General features: G+C 37.5%; 1 protein-coding gene and 1 long non-coding RNA gene across 2 annotated transcripts; one reads left to right on the top strand and one right to left on the bottom strand.

Moving 5' to 3' along the window:
- The first annotated feature begins 1111 nt into the window (after nucleotides 1-1111).
- On the top strand, nucleotides 1112-4301 carry LOC120295896 (receptor-like protein 7). The gene is made up of 2 exons (XM_039317510.1): nucleotides 1112-2758; nucleotides 2925-4301. Exons 1-2 carry the CDS (start codon nucleotides 1112-1114, stop codon nucleotides 4299-4301), a joined length of 3024 nt encoding a protein of 1007 aa, XP_039173444.1.
- A 2148-nt stretch (nucleotides 4302-6449) lies between these two features.
- LOC120292263 lies at nucleotides 6450-8838 on the bottom strand. The gene is made up of 2 exons (XR_005550057.1): nucleotides 8731-8838; nucleotides 6450-6810 (listed from the first exon to the last, which is right to left on the bottom strand). It is a non-coding gene; the product is annotated as an uncharacterized LOC120292263 (long non-coding RNA).
- Nucleotides 8839-16515: the final 7677 nt, after the last annotated feature.

The following is a 16515-nucleotide window of genomic DNA, read 5'->3' as shown; positions in this document are numbered from 1 at the left end:
CCCCCAAATCGCAGTATACCTGCTTGTCGAAACCCATCGGAACAAAGGGAGATGAAGATGAATGTCGATGCGTCATGGGTTCCAAGCGATTTTATCTGCTCCGTCGCCAGAATCGTGTGCGATTCATCTGGGCAAGTCATCGAGGGCTTCGTCTTCGATTCTAGGGTTTCCTCTTCACAACACGCTGAAGCTGAGTCTCTGTTGCATGAGATCCTGTACTTGAAAGGGCTTCAGATGCGGCACGTGGGAGGAACTCGAAGTCAAATACTTAAGTGGACTTGTGAAAGTGATTGTTTACCTTTCATGGACCTGGTAATGGGCCAGGCCGAGCCTCCTTGGAACTTAAGCGAAATTGTGCAAAAATGCAGAGAAGAACTAGCAACGTGCAGAAATGTTACGATGGTTTATTGTCCCCAAGAAGCAAATAGAGCAGCGGACTGGCTGGCAAGGACTCACCGTGCCAACAAACTTCCTCTAAATTGGTTGACCACCCTCCTTTACCTCTTTTGGAAATTTTATGTTCGAAATTTTCTCCATCGTTGTCTTGTAAGACTTGTTATGTTCGATGATCGAATGAACTATCTACTTTCGGCCAAAAAAAAAAAAAACTAGACCCTCTCATTACAAGTTAGGCTCAATTTAGCTCATACTAACCAACCTCCTATTAAATTAATTAAGAAATATTCTATCTCACCTTAGACCAACTAACCCCATAAAATGGTAAATTATAATATTAATTAATGTAGCCCACATTAGAAAAACTCCTATAACTTATACCGTAGAAAGCGGAAAATGATATCCAAGGGAAAGAGTTGCTCTTGTTTTTTCTTTCTTTCTTGGCTTTTCTTCATCAACAGTCGAGAACCACTGAAAACTCATCCAAGTGACTAGACGATTTTGCATTCGCAAGTCAAGTAAACTTTTGATAGCCACACGTATGGACTGAAAAATTGATGATAGGATGTGATATGAGTTGGACCAAACACAGCTCCATTGGAATCTCACACAAGGAAGTTCATGTTCATCTGCCTTCCATTAAGAACACAAATCCTCCTCGTATTCTTCACTCGCAAACTCCGTAAAATAGCATTTCCTAATCTGCTTGAAACAAATGAGGAATTGGCTCCTCCTATGGTTGGTCTTAATACTTGCACATACCAACCCTTTCAGCATAGACACAGTATTGGTCTCGGGCCAGTGTTTCGGCGATCAGAAATTGCTGCTGCTGGAATTGAAGAATAGCCTCAACTTCTCTGCTTCATTTTCCACTAAATTGATCAAATGGAATCAGAGCAATGATTCTTGGGACGGCGTGACCTGCAAAGGCGGCCAAGTCACGGGGCTTGATCTGACCAACGAGAGTATCGCTGGTGGACTTAATGACTCATCGAGTCTTTTCAGACTCAATTATCTTCAGAGGCTGAATTTGGCTTTCAACAACTTCCCGTCTTCGGAGATTCCATCTGGGTTCGGTAATCTCACCAATTTGGTCTACCTAAATCTTTCAAATGCAGGGTTCAGAGGACAGGTTCCAATTGGAATATCACGTTTGGCAAGGTTGGTTACTCTTGATATATCGCTACTTTATTTTCCTGGGCTCAATTCACTGAAACTTGAGAATCCGAATCTAAAGATGCTTGTTGGGAATCTTACCGAGTTGAGAGAGTTTTGCCTTGATGGAGTGAACGTCTCTGCTACAGGGAACGAATTGTGCAATGCCTTGTCTTCTTCACTGCCAAAACTTCAAGTGTTGAGCATGATGAATTGTTATTTATCAGGTCCCATCAAGTCTTGCTCTTCCCTCGTGAATCTTCGCTTTCTCTCAGTGATTAAACTGGGAAACAATAATCTGTCTACCACCGTCCCAGAGTTCTTTGGCCACTTCAACAATTTAACTAATCTGGATCTCAGTAATTCTGGCCTGCAAGGAGAATTTCCTCAAAAATTCATCCAGTTACAAACACTTCAGACCCTTGACCTATCATTCAATGAGCTCCTTCAGGGTTCTTTGCCAGAATTTGCAAAGAATGCTTCTCTTCAGACACTTGTTCTTAGTTTCACAAATATTTCTGGGAGGCTTCCAGATTCAATTGGTAATCTCAGGTATCTGTCAAGAATAGAATTGGTGAATTGCAGCTTTGATGGAAATATCCCAAGCTCTTTTGCCAATCTTTCGCAATTGACTTATGTGGACTTCTCATTGAACAATTTTATTGGTTCAATTCCATCACTCAGAAAGTCCAAGAATCTAACACAAATCACTTTGTCCCACAATTATCTGACTGGTCAGATTGATTTAATCCAATGGGAATATCTCTCGAGTCTTCTTATTCTCAACCTGCAATTCAATTTATTGAAAGGAAATATTCCCTCATCTCTGTTCATACTTCCATCGATTCAGAAGCTTCAACTTTCCTACAACCAATTTTCTGGTCAAGTGAAGGAATTTTCTGATGCTACATTGCACAAACTGGATACACTTGATTTGAGCTACAACAATATAGGAGGAGAACTACCGATGTCTATATGGGAACTCCGAAGGCTCAAGTACCTCTCACTTTCTTTCAATAATTTTAGTGGCTCATTCCATATTAATTTGGTTCAGCAGTTGAGAAATCTTTCGTATTTGGATCTTTCTTACAATCGTTTTTCCATTAATACCACAAAGGCATCTTCAGTCCCTGACCTTTCAACCTTATATTTGGCTTCTTGCCAGTTGAGGACTATACCTGAGTTCCTCGCTGGGCAACATAGATTGGTATTTCTAGACCTCTCTGACAATCAATTGAGGGCAAGTTACCAAAATGGATATGGGAGTTTCAAGAGCTTAGTTATCTCAATCTTTCGTTTAATTTACTAGACCATATTGAAACACCGTCATCAGATCTTACTTCTTTGTTAGTTCTTGACCTCCATAAGAACAGGCTCCGTGGAGAAACATTGCCCCTGCCGCCATTTGCCACATGGACTTCTCGAGCAACAACTTCACTTTAGTCATTCCACCTGCTATTGGTACAACACTTTCTGGGGCAGTATTCTTCTCCCTGTCACGTAACTATATCCAAGGGTTTATCCCAAAATCAATTTGCAAAGCTGACTATCTCGAGGTGCTCGACCTATCTCATAACAATTTGAGGGGAAATATTCCTGATTGCTTAGTGATGGAGTCTCTCAAGATATTAGATCTGCGAAATAATGCCTTGGATGGTAGCATTATCAATTTCCCTGAAACATGTGGTTTGAAGACTTTGGATCTCAGCAGAAATCTGTTAGGGGGGAAGTTTCCAACGTCATTGGCAAATTGCACAACTCTAGAGGTTTTAGATGTGGGAACTAACCAGATTGAAGACGTGTTTCCATGTGAATTGAAGAGCATCGCAAGTCTACATGTCCTTGTGTTAGGATCAAACAAGTTCCATGGAGGGGTTGGATGTCCAGAAACCAATGGCAATTGGACGATGCTTCAAATTGTAGACATATCTTCCAACAATTTCAGTGGCACTCTGCGTGTTGAGTGGCTCACAAGTTTGGAGGCTATGAAGGCTAATATAGACTTCAATGATATCGAGTATTCATTCCTTCCCTTTTCTAGACTCTATTATGAGGACGCGGTAAGCATCGCCGTCAAAGGTCTGCAATTGGAGCTGGTGAAGATCTTGACTATTTTCACTTCAATTGACTTCTCATGCAACAATTTTGAAGGTCCAATACCCGATACTCTGGGGGCTCTCAAAGTGCTTTATTTCCTCAACTTATCAAACGATGCATTCTCAGGGCCAATTCCTCCATCCCTAGGACACTTACATCAGCTTGAGTTCTTGGACCTTTCACAGAACGACCTCGATGGGACGATTCCAACACAGCTTTCAGACCTTAATTTTCTTTCTGTGTTGAACCTCTCATACAATAAACTTGTGGGATGCATCCCAGTGATCAAACAATTTCTCACCTTTTTAGCAAGTTCCTTCGAAAATAATAGTGGATTGTGTGGATTTCCTCTGGAAACAATTTGCTCAAGTTCTTTAAGGGGAAACCTTGGATTGTGTGGGATTCCCCTCAAGAAAACTTGCTCAATTACTAGGAATAGGACGGAAGAAGCAGGTTGTGTTCCATCTGAAAGTGACCCAGATGATGGCGGCGACGATGATGATAACGAGAAGAAGTGGTTTTACATGGGCATACCACTTGGGTTCGTGGTTGGCTTTTGGATATTTTGTGGTCCATTAGCCTTTATCAGATCATGGAGGTTTGCTTATTATCGATTCTGGGATAAAGCGTTGTTCAGACACTCATGTCCATGAAGACTTACACAGAGGTTCAATTATTAAACTTGACAAAGAGCAATTTCGATCTTTCTTCTTTTCATAGTTCTTCATCACCATCAAAAAGATAGGTTTTGGTTATTGATCAATTGAACTCTTGTGTAGGCATAGAGTAGGACTGACAAAAAAAAAAAAAATTGAACTCTTGCTTACTAATCGAAATAAAAAGTAGGTCTGCATCTATTGTAGAAACCGCAATAACAAATAAAAATAGGTATTCGTCTATAGTACCTGCCCTTATGATGCTTGCGCAATTGGATCCTTTATTCCTTTTTTTCTGGATCGACTCCTATAACTCTGCCATATTCTCAATCAAGTCCTACTTAAATAAATTTTAGTAGGTCAGATGTAGAATGCTAAAATGATATTTTCTTTTTGTTATCAAAAAGGTAAAAAGTCAATAATGTCAAAATCAAAAGAAACCAATTTTTCAAGTGAATTGTAGAAGACAAAAGTGGGAGACCGGGAGAGGCGCAAGAAGTGGTAGAGGACTTGGTAAATGTTAGCAAATAGACAACAACTATTTCATACTATTTTGAAAACTTATGAATATCACTATACTTTTTTTGTAGGTTGAATTTATTAATTTTTATAAGAAATTATCGCGTGATTGTAAATTACTAACTGTGACAGACAAGCAACCCTCTGTCAACTTTTGCTACCAATGGAGTTTTCCATTTGCCGACTCTTTCCTGAATTCAACAGCATAGAATAGTGTTCGTAGTTTGTTTCAAGACACTAGAACCGTCCAAAAGCTTATCCTCTTTGTAACCCAAAAAAAATTGGACGGGAGAAAATTGCAGAGTAGCTATCATCAACAATGTCCTATGCAGTAAGTTTGAAGTAAAGTGCAATCAAAATCTTGTACTCTTACTTGAGATTCAAAATATTTCCTTTACTTTCTTTTGTTCAAAATATGGTCTTTGTACTTTTAGAAAATGTCTGTCCAATTTTGCGTCATTCTAATGACCATATTTTCTCATGTGAATTGAATGCCGTTTAAAAAAAAAAAAGAATGTTGATTTGCCTTTTTGGGGCCAAACTAACGTGGACACATTCACACGCACACATTATTTTCTGTTTCTCGTACGCACATCCATCTAGAGTGCACATCGTCGTGGTGGTCGTAGGCTTTAAAGGAGACAAGTTGGAGACCTGAGAGTGTGCAACTACCACTAAAAAAGGAAACTCGCCATGTTGAAAGAAAGGAAGGACGGTTGACATCTAATTTTTGGTCAACACTTTAGGCAATATTTGTTCGAAAATAATGAAAAATACATATAAATAAAATATAAATAAATAAAAAGAGGGCTTAATGCAGTCTTAGTCTAGTTTGAGCAGCCCATGAAGGCAATCCTCAGACCGGGAGCGGCCCAAATCCACCAAAATCAGAAATGGTCTGATTGACATGATTGAAACCATATTACTATAACATTTAGGTTGCTTTGTTTGGGCTGATTTTCACTGATCAGCTTTTTAATTACACATGTATGAGCACTTCAACATCGAACGTATCTATTCTCTCTATCATACTGTCCATGCTTTTCAGTCCTCATTGATTCCCAGAACGTACACTGAATTGAACTCACAGAAAGCGATTCTGAACAATATTATCTTAAATGACAGGCAAGAGGCATGGTATCAACCTATACAAGAACAAACGAACAATCAACAATTAACACAGAGTAATGAAGACCGATATTGTACTGAAATCGTGTGTAATGCATCTTGGCCGGCAAATAAAGTCATGGTAATTGCATTATAAGATCGCTATCTGCGTATCATGTCAATATGTTCTTATATCGATGAACAACAAGAACAAATCTGCACTACTCCGGTTCAGACATATCATCAAACAGGCAATATGCATCCGGTTGCAATTACAAAACAGGAATCTATAACCAAACCATCTCGGCATCATCAAAACAGTCTCAAGTCGCATATAGATACTCAATTAGAGATAATCTTCATCTAATCCAGACCTTTAGTTCTCAGTCGAAGCTCGGTTTCTGTTTGAAATCAACTATACATCACGTGACTGATTCAGGCAAATTAGCAAACAGGTGGTGAGCGTCTGGTTGAAGAAAAAAAAGAAACGACAGTGAGCACGTAATCAATACCAGACTATAATACTAAAGCAATGCACGACATTCACAATTATAGAGATCAACTCAGACACGATTGGCTTTGGCACGAATTCGCGACCTTGAATAAGAACAATAACTGAGCGCGACTGATGATTAGAAAAGATGGAAGAAGTCCTGGAGATGTCACCAATGAGTTTCGACGCCGGTGATGAAGGAAGGAACCTGAATCTGAGTGCAACAACGATTTTGACTAAAAGGCAAGGGCAAACAGAGCACTTCTCGTGACTGCGATGCTGGAAACGTAGAGAGGTAGCCGCCTCGGAGCTCCTGAGCCGGACGAGGATTTTATTTTTAACTCCGTCCGGAGGTTCTTCAGTGACTGTAGAGGACTGAGACGAGCACTGGTGATCCAAGAAAGATACAGAGAAATCAGTGGTATTGATCAAATCGAAATCGGAAACCAGCTTTTAATCCTTTTGTACTCGATTTAATGATTAGGAGCTCGAAGTGAAGAGTTCAATTTCGATCAAGCTTCAGTCACCGCCGTTTTCCTCCATCGGAGGACGAAGATGATAGAAATCAGACTCTGATTACGAGAATCTCTAATGGCGACGCCCCGCAGTGACAAAATCCATCCAACGGAGTTCATCTGCAACTGGCTCTAGTCTGAGATCGATGAAGAAGCTTCCACCGGATGTAACGAATTCGAGAAGGATCGAAAAAACCCCGTGGAGATTAACCACCGCGGGCTAAGGCACTGGATTTGATTCAGAGCGGTGAAGACGAGAAAGAGATTTTCTCAGTCTCTGTGTGTTCCTCGTGCCCAGGGAGTGTACGTGAGAGAGCGCGCGAGAGGCCCTTCTTTTGTTTATACATCTATTTACATATTTCGTTCATTTCATTTCATTTTTCATTCATATTTTATTGAATTTTAATCAATAATTTCAAGAATGATTTGCCGGGCATAAATTCAGGCGTCAGTAATGGAGAGCTCATAAGCTTTAGACATCCTGTTAGGACAAGGGCTTGTGCTTCTTTCCCATGATCTATTCAACCAATGCACATCCTAGAGATTTTCCCAACATAAACCTCTAGAAAAGGTTGATTATCGACCCTTTGGGGTATGGTTTCCTATAAATATGTACAATAGCACCCACGTGTAAGCCCAATTGCTGTCAAACTTCTTCGGCAAACTATATAGGGTTTAAGTGTGGATTTAATCGGCCATATTACTCCTAGACGGTAATGCTGGTCTTGCTAGATTATTTGCATTAATTGGCACATTAGGCCCAGCAAAAATTTTATTTGCAGGAGGTACCAACGGAACCATTGGCATTATATTTTCAACATTTGGCTGTTGGGTCACAACTTGCTAACATCTAAAAGCAACTTATATATATGGTCTAGAATATTGCGAAGGAATGAAATATCTTGAAAATGGAAATTTGGAGTTAAATATACTAAGCATGTTGTGGTATCATTTTGTTACGTTAGGATATTTTCTCACTATTGGTGGACCAAAATGTCAATTGTATTCTTAGACAATTTTAGATCGAATTCCGATAATCAATTTTCGGGGTCTTGTATACCATGTAAAAATAGCGTCTAGTACACAAAGATCAAAATTTGCATTAGTGTGCATTTGAATGTAATTGACCAACCTAATATTCACCGCATGGCTTTGAATCCTTGAAGGGAAATATTTCTAGAGTCCAATGTTTGGAATCACGAGCTTGAGGCTTTGGTTTCTCCATTATGACAGACAACCATGGATACTAGACATATAATCAAACTCTTCACCTTTCATGCATAAATTCTTTGTATCATTTTTGTTAACGTAACAGTCTTTTGACTATTAAGAGTAACAACATGTTGCAAGCACTAAATCCTTAAATGAGTGGACCTCAAACAATTTTTAATTATTTGTTATTTATTTTTTGTGACCAATGACAAACTATATTCTCATATTAGATTAAGGACAATCACATGAGTATTTCTCTTCTTTGTACTCAAAGGTGGCATTATAGGAATGCGACATAACATGATCAGACTATTCCAAATCTTTTCTAGGTGGTCAAGCTAGTCATACAAGATTTTATGGAATTTTCAAACATGCTTATGGATGGAAATGGAGTTGAGATAAGCAAGGAAGCTAATACTTTAGGGAAAAGACAAACTCCTAGCTCCACCATTAGATCAAGAATTATAAGTTTAATGCAGATGCTAAAAAGAAGGATAGCTAATGGGCCATATGTATAATTGCTCACTGGCGAGAGGCTCGATCATCCAAGCATGGATATGATGTGGAAGACGGAACTCACCGATGGAAGCAGAGGTGCGGCTCTTCTTCTTGCATGCAGATTTGCTGATTCCATTGGCATTAAGTGATTTTTTAAAGTGATTGCAAGGTCTCAAATGATGCCATTCAACAAAAGGGACTTTAACAAAAGGGACTTTACCCTGGGAGTTTCAACCTTTTGTCTTGGACCCTCAATTTCTACTTCCCAGAAATCCATGATGGAGATTGAAGTGGACTTGTAAGCCTAACATGACACTGCTCATGAGCTTGCAAATTGGGCTTTTAATTAGATGATAAAAACTGAATCTTCTTTATTTTTATTGTTTTTAACAATCTCTCATCTGAGTTAAAAAAGAATAATGTTAGCGCAGTTTTCTTTACTTTATCGTTTTACTTAGGTACTAATTTCACTTTGTAATGTTTTGACTGCTTCTATTTGAAATGGAAAAAACTTCTAGAAAAAATATATATAATATATTTCAAGCGAAAGACGCAAGACGTACCAATTGGCTTTGATCGAAGGACGTAAAATTTAGAGACACAGAGCATATAAGCATATGACTCAATGAGAGAGAGAGAGAGAGAGAGAGAGAGAGAGAGAGAGAGAGAGTCTTCTGCATGTTCCATGGATAGTTTGCAATTGCATACCCAAATGTATCTGGAAGTAGAAATTTACCATGTCTAGGGATGTTTCAAAGGGCCATTTCAATTCTGGGCCCAAAAAGCTCATCTTCAAGGTCACCTTCCTTCCCCAAACCGACGTGAAATGCGCGATTGGAGCCATTAATTTATTTACGCAATTAGCTCCATTACTTTTTACTTGATTAATGTGATCAATCTTCAACCATCATCATAGTGATTCTCTCAAGTTTTACTGAACGGCACAACTGATGTGGCAAAAACTGATCACATGGAGCGCCAATATCGGCTAAAAAAAAAGGCTGGTGAGGGCCTCATTGCACATTTTCTGACAAGAGTTAAAAGGATGTAAAAACCCGGTTTGCTATTGTGATTAGTCGCGCGCGCGGGTTTGTTTGCGTTTTGCGTCCATGGTTTGCAAATGGCAACCGTCGCGTCACAATTGCCAGAGAGAGATCGGCGGCCTGAGCCAATGTCTAGATAGGGGGACCATCAATTTGCATTCATTTCATATCATTGAGAAAAAAAACCAGTATTGTGCACTGTATGGCCATTAAATGTTTTAGACATGGAAAGAGGAAAGGGCGACAACATTGCTATGCATTATCGAGTCATTCTCCCATTTCTCTTAAGGGTAAGCACTTTTTACATGGGTATCGATGTGCATCGTCTAGTTTGCAATTGCAAACCAAGACATAACATAACCACCAAGTTCAGAGACTAATTTACCCCTCCTGCAAAAAGCACCCGAAGAACACTAGTCACTAACCAAAAAAGTCCTAACCCTTAAACTAGCCATTGGCCGTGACGGCTCTCTCCACTATCACATACTCAACTTTACAATCTATTTAAATTCAAGAACTCGCAATCCTCAATTCCCTTTACATTATGTTGACTTCGTTATGCATTGATAAAAAAAAAAAAAACTTCATAATAATATGACAATTCACTAGAATGCATTTAGAGTGATTGATTTCCGGGTAGATCGGTCTCGACCTTTAGCCTAAAACTGACTCTATAATCCCCGTGGAAACCAAATCGATTGGGTCAGGGACTGCCAGCTCCTGCATTGTCCATTTCTACTTGGGAAATTACCACTTTCCTTCATTTTGGTAAATGTTTAAACTAGATTATAAAAATAAAAATAATAATTGTTATTTCTTTTCACGAATGTTAGTTTGGTCAATTGATTATGCAAATATTTATTCACATTGAAAACCATGGTTCAAATCTTGTGAGTGCAAATTTCTTTTTCGCTAATAATAAAGCTTAAAAGGCCTGATTCACAAGCCTTGTGAGTACAAATTTCTTTTTCTTTAATAATAAAGCTTAAAAAACTGATTCAAACTGGTTCTCGTTGAATCGGACTCCGTACTCGCTCTAGATTTTAACAATATGTGGGGCTGACATGTAACTCAATGTCTATTTGATTAGAGTGTCTTTTAGTTTATTCATAGTTTCTGTTGCACTTTCACTTTACTTGATATAATATAGATTTGAATGTTTGGAAACCTGCTCATAAGGAGGCGCTAAAATTGATGATCGGAGGCGGGTGAAGAAAGATTAGGTTCTGTGGGTTGAAGGACTCCAACAAATCAATATTTGAAAGTTGAAGTTGAAATTTGAAAGAGAGACAATCAAAGTCCTTTTACCTGTGGGGATTTGTTTCAAGATAGAGAAAATTTTACGTACAAAAGAAACACCTATAAAATATGAGGAGCCCGTCATTTTTTTTTTCTGAATATAAAAGGGTCATATTTTCTTTCAACCCACAAGGGCATTTGCTAAAAATTTTATCACTCGCTTGTCGCTCTTACTCACATAAGATCAATTTCCTTAGGCTCCATTTGGTAACTTGCCAAATAGTAACAATTTTTGTTCTTTTGTTCATGAGAGTAGTTTTGGAATAGAAATTCGTTTGGTAAAATTTTTATTCTCAGGAATAATATATTTTTGGTTCCCGGAGGTAGATTTGAAATAGAATTGAAAAGTAAAAAAGTTGATTCTTTGTTCTGAGAACATTTCCAAAATCAAGTTAATCCATTTTTTTCCTATTTTCTCATCTTTCTTCTTGTTCTTCTTCCCTCTTTCTTCTTCTTCAACCGTCGCTACTACTGCCGCCGTCATCCACCACCGTCACTGTTGCTGAAGGCATGCCTAGCCACCAGCGAGGTAGGCCTCGCCTGGGCCTCCCTCAGCCACCAGCGAGGCTTGTCAGGCCACCGTGAGGTAGAGCCCCGCTAGTGGCCGGGCAAGCTCGGCCTCGCCAAATCTAGGCGAGGTTGCTTGCCCACCAAGGCTCGGCTAGCAACCGGCAACCCTCAAAGAAGAAGAAGAGAAAGAAAAGAAAAAAAGAATAAGAAAAAGTATTAAAAGTATTAAAAATTAAAAGTAAATGATTTAGATCAGAAATATTCAGAACGGTACCAAAAGTAATTCTATTCCGAGAATAAAAATTTTGGACGATTACCAAAAAGTTTTAAAAATGCTTAAAAATTATTTTTGGAAACAAAATAAAGAAAACCATTTCTGATCAAAAATTGTTCCTTCGGCAGAATGGTTATCAAACACGCCCTTATTATCCCATTGTATCAATTCCCTTTAGACATCAAATTTCTTTTACATTTTTCAACAAAACAAAGAAGAAATGAAACAAAATATGATACAAAAGACTCAGCACAGGTTCACTAATTTGCTACTTTTTTGTATAGTTTCTTCATCTTTTTCCCAATTTTCTAAAGAGCAAGACTGACAAATTAAATATTTTGCATTATAGTTTTTTGAAATTAATTTTTGAGTTCACTTTGCCTCTCGGTGATTTTTTGATGAAATTACTTAAAACAGCGATATCTTAATTGAAGAAATGTATTAAGTTTGTTTTTTTTATTAATACATGCTTGTACCTGTGACAAGATATGGGTTAAACTACCACACTACAATGACATGATGAATTGATGTTTGGAAAATATTTATGTTTGGATACACATTACTTCAGAAAGATTTCAACTCTTTAAATTTGAAATTGTATTGAAATAATTTTTTGGATCGAAAAATTATATTGAAATAATTAACACATTTGGATTTTACTTATATATATATATATAGAAAACGTATATTTTGTAGTAGAATTGTTTTGGATAAATGCAAGTGATTTGCAAATGTGTTGTCCACTACCCCACCAATAGCTGCGACATGCCCCGGGCCTAATGACACCACCCAAGTTTTAACGGCCAGGCTCCAACAATATTTTCATTTTTTTTCTTTTTGTTATTATTTCGTGGAAAGTCTCCCCGACGAATCAAAGCCAAGGTCTCGCCCGTTCTCGCCCTCTCATTCGCTGACACATGGCCATCAGCTGTTTAGAATGCGTTTGGCAACCGACCTGATAATAAAAAAAATTATTTTTTTGTTCCAAGAGTATATTTGAAACAAAAATTCGTTTAGTAAAATTTTTATTTCTAAGACCAATTTTCTATTTTTTGTTCCTGGAAGTAGATTTGGAACAAAATTGAAAAGTAAAAAAGTTGATTATTTGTTCTTGGAAACAATTCCAAAATCAAGCCAATCCATTTTTTTTTCTCTTTTCTCTTCTTTCTTCTTATTCTTCTTCCCTCTCTCTTCTTCTTCAACTGCTGCAGTCAAACTAGAGATTGTGGACGCTTTCTGTTGTGAGTTCGTGAAATACTTCAGAAATGTGGACTATCTGATGAGCGGTCGGCTCATCAATTAATCAATTGCGACATATGTGGGACTAAGCAGTCGAGCAAGAATATCCAACAACATCTCCGCATGCATGAAAAGAAAAATTCGGCTGATTCAGAAGCATTCAGATGCGATGCTGAGCGTTTTGTCTCCACATTTTTTCAATAGTAAGATGCAGTCACCTATAAAGTAGATTCTGGTTGGGCATGGAATATAATTTTCGGAACTCTGAAGCTTGAGTTTTTTTATCGTGCGGTTGCTCAGTGTGCCTTTGCTAATGTTTTTTCATGTTGACAAAAATATAATTTACGTTAGCATGTGAAGGTTGTTCATCTTGAGGTGAGGCCATTTGGATGCAGCTATAAGGATTGTGGTAAGAAGTTCACGTGTAAGCACGTGAGAGACCATCATGAGAAAAGCAGTTGCCATGTTTACACTCCAGTGAGCCATATTCTCTAATTCTCTCAAATATTGAAATTCAATTTTACTTTGAAATCCAGCTTTTTACTACATGAGTTGGATGATCCTCATACCTAAAAATTTTGGCTCCTTGGGTTCACGGTGATTTTGAGGAGTTAGATGAGCAATTTCAATCTAGGCCTAGAGGCGGGAGAAAGAAGAAATGTCCAACGATTGAGTGCTTATTGTGAAGAAGAGTTTTTCTGCCCAACAAGCTAGATTTCCTATCGGATTAGTGGTTGGAGTCTCTCGGCAGCTTTTGGCAACAGCTAAGGGTTCTATATAGAAGCTGTGGTTTTTTGCTTTATAGGCTGAGGAAAGGTGACAAATTCACTCATCATCCTCCTGTCACTTGTTTGTAGTTAATAGTTTATAGAGTTTGCTATTGTTTTCTCTATGAAAATAGAGAGGTGGTATATCCTTAGCAAAAGATGCTTGTGATAAGCTATTGTATATCATGCAATATAGTATAATTCAATTGAGAATCCTTTGGTTTCATATTAATCTGTCATTGCTCAGCCGATCCACTTTTATCATTGAACAGTTGAAAAGTGATGATCAATATTTTTCTTCCCGAGATTGTTGAAGGCTAGGAAGTCGGATTTCTACCATCTCCTTTGGTAATACTTAAAAGAAAATTAATAACTGTCTATAATATTCATCCATCTCTCTTAAGTAGATAAGATTTCTTATTTTGATTTGAAATGTCAAGCCAAACTCCGAGGAAGATATTTTTTTTTTCCTTGGGGGATAAAAATGACTTCATTAGATGTCCCAAAAAAATCACATAAGTTTTATTTGGGGGACGAAATCGATCTGTCATCATTGTTTCCATGTAAAATTATTCTTTGTGGTGGATGACATAGTTAATGGTGCTTAAGTGGTATACTAACGTGGCGCTATAAGTAATTCTTAAAATTTTAAAAACTAACAAATTAAGAACTAAATGATGTTGGCCTAAACATATTGGAAAGTACAACAGAGTTTTAAGGGATGAAAAACTGAAAAATACTGAAACACGTTGAATTATGGAATTGTCTTCCTCATATCATTGCCTAGGATCATCCCTTGAAAGAGTCAGAAGTTGTTATTGCCACAAACCTCGTGTATGAGCCTAGCGAACCGCGTCTTGTTTCCCGAAACATAAGCTTCATTTTTTTATTTTTTTTAAGGGGTGAAGTAACTTAATCCTCTCAGTAGCCCAGAAAACAAGAGGAAATTGCAAAGTAGCTTATCGCGAACGATGCCTTATAAAAGTAGCACAAAAGGAAAATGCCTTTGGAGCTTGTACTCTTGTTTGAAATTCTACGAAAAATCTAAGAGTTTAAAAAAATTCTCGCAAAATGATTCGTCATATCACTGCAAGAAGTTAATCAAAAGAAAATATTTTCGTTATCAACAACAATTTTTGTCTAATTATTTTGGTAAGTGATGAAAATATTTTTTATTCATTCATTTTTATAAGCGATGCAAGGGATTAATTCTTATTTTGAGCTTTTTAATGAAACAGATGCACCCTTGAAATAATTCCTTTGCTCTTTGAAATTGCAAGCACCACTCCAAAAGGGAACTCGCCATTTTGAGACAAAGATGTTTTCGTTTCTTGATCATGATGAGTCGTTTATTAATCATGAAGAAGTGTTTAACATTTCGTTCGGCCCATAGAGAATAATGTTCCTTTCAATAGTAAATTTGTAATATCATTCATCAAATTTCAAATAACAATGGTAAAATCGTGCTCTCTACTGATCATGTATACTAACGATATTTTGCAACAATATTAGTGACTTATAACCATAAATGTTCTACCTATGTATTTACTACTCAAAACTACATCACAACACGATAATTGATTTTCTATTGCTGGGTTTATGGATAGTAATATTGTTATTTCATTGGTAACCTACAAATAGCCATGCACCCAAATATTGTTATTTCATTGGTAACCTACAAATAGCCATGCACCCACTTGTAAAATATAAAAAATAAGTGTCAATCTTTTATCGGGTTTGTGCATAATAAAACTATTATTTTGTTGGTAACATTTACTTACTCATCCATTTCTAAAATCTAAAAACAAGTGATAATATACCAGTGAGTTTGTCAATGGTAAAATTATTATTTCATTGCTAATTACAAACGGCTAGACTTGTCAAATAGGTGAGTTGAGTCGAGTTTTGGTCAAGTCATAAATGATTCAATCTAAATTGACCCATTAACCCGTTTATAACATATTTATTAGCAATGTAAATTTACCGACCCATACCCGACTCATATCGTAAAACACTTCTCTATTTAATCAAATGTAGAAAAATTTGTTTCTTGTGATTTTAATAAAAAAAATATATTGTTAAAACACTTTTATACAATTACAAATTTAATGGATAAATTTTTAATTTTTTTTTTTTAAATTGAGGCTCCATTTATTTCATAAAAAATGTGGTATTTTTAGAATGGTAATGTTTTCTGGTGTTTAGTTGAAACTTGAGAATGAATTTGAAAATATTTTTTGCTTATTATAGAAAATCTGATTTGATTTTCCTACTTGCTGTCTGTCGATGAAGACGCTCTTACTATCCTCCAACGCACTGAAGGCACTCTTGACCACTGAGCCTTCGTCCCGGCTTTTCCCATTTCCAATTGGGTCCTGCAAAGAACAAACGGAAAGTAATGGGTATTGACCATCTCGCGCAAAAGCCTACAACACTCTAATCTCACCATGGAAAAACTAAAAAGCAAGAACCTGTCGACATTACAAGTGACAAAGAAACAACAAGAATTTCAGCGATACCCATTTACAAAGGCTACAGGAAGGGAAGCAGAACAAACATACTTAACCCAAGAGCACCACGAGCGCACGAAAGAGGGAAAGGCCAACCTTCCACAGCGTAAATAAAGAGCCAGGCCCAGCGAAGCATTTCATCAAATGAATGGGGAGCGAGAGAGACGGACCTGACAAATGCGGACCCAGGGCCTCCGAGAAGCGCCGACGACGGCGTCGCAGAAG

Source organism: Eucalyptus grandis, chromosome 1 (genome assembly GCF_016545825.1).
Source record: "Eucalyptus grandis isolate ANBG69807.140 chromosome 1, ASM1654582v1, whole genome shotgun sequence".
Taxonomy (NCBI): domain Eukaryota; kingdom Viridiplantae; phylum Streptophyta; class Magnoliopsida; order Myrtales; family Myrtaceae; genus Eucalyptus; species Eucalyptus grandis.
The sequence above is the reverse complement of the archived record's forward strand: the minus strand, read 5'-3'. Positions and strand labels throughout refer to the sequence as shown.

What these genes read in the sequence shown, in the direction of transcription:
- LOC120295896 (XM_039317510.1), top strand. Translation starts at nt 1,112, where the DNA reads ATGAGGAATTGGCTCCTCCTATGGTTGGTCTTAATACTTGCACATACC. An exon ending in TCGCTGGGCAACATAGATTG is followed by an intron (nt 2,759 to 2,924) that starts GTATTTCTAGAC and finishes CCATAAGAACAG; the next exon opens with GCTCCGTGGAGAAACATTGC.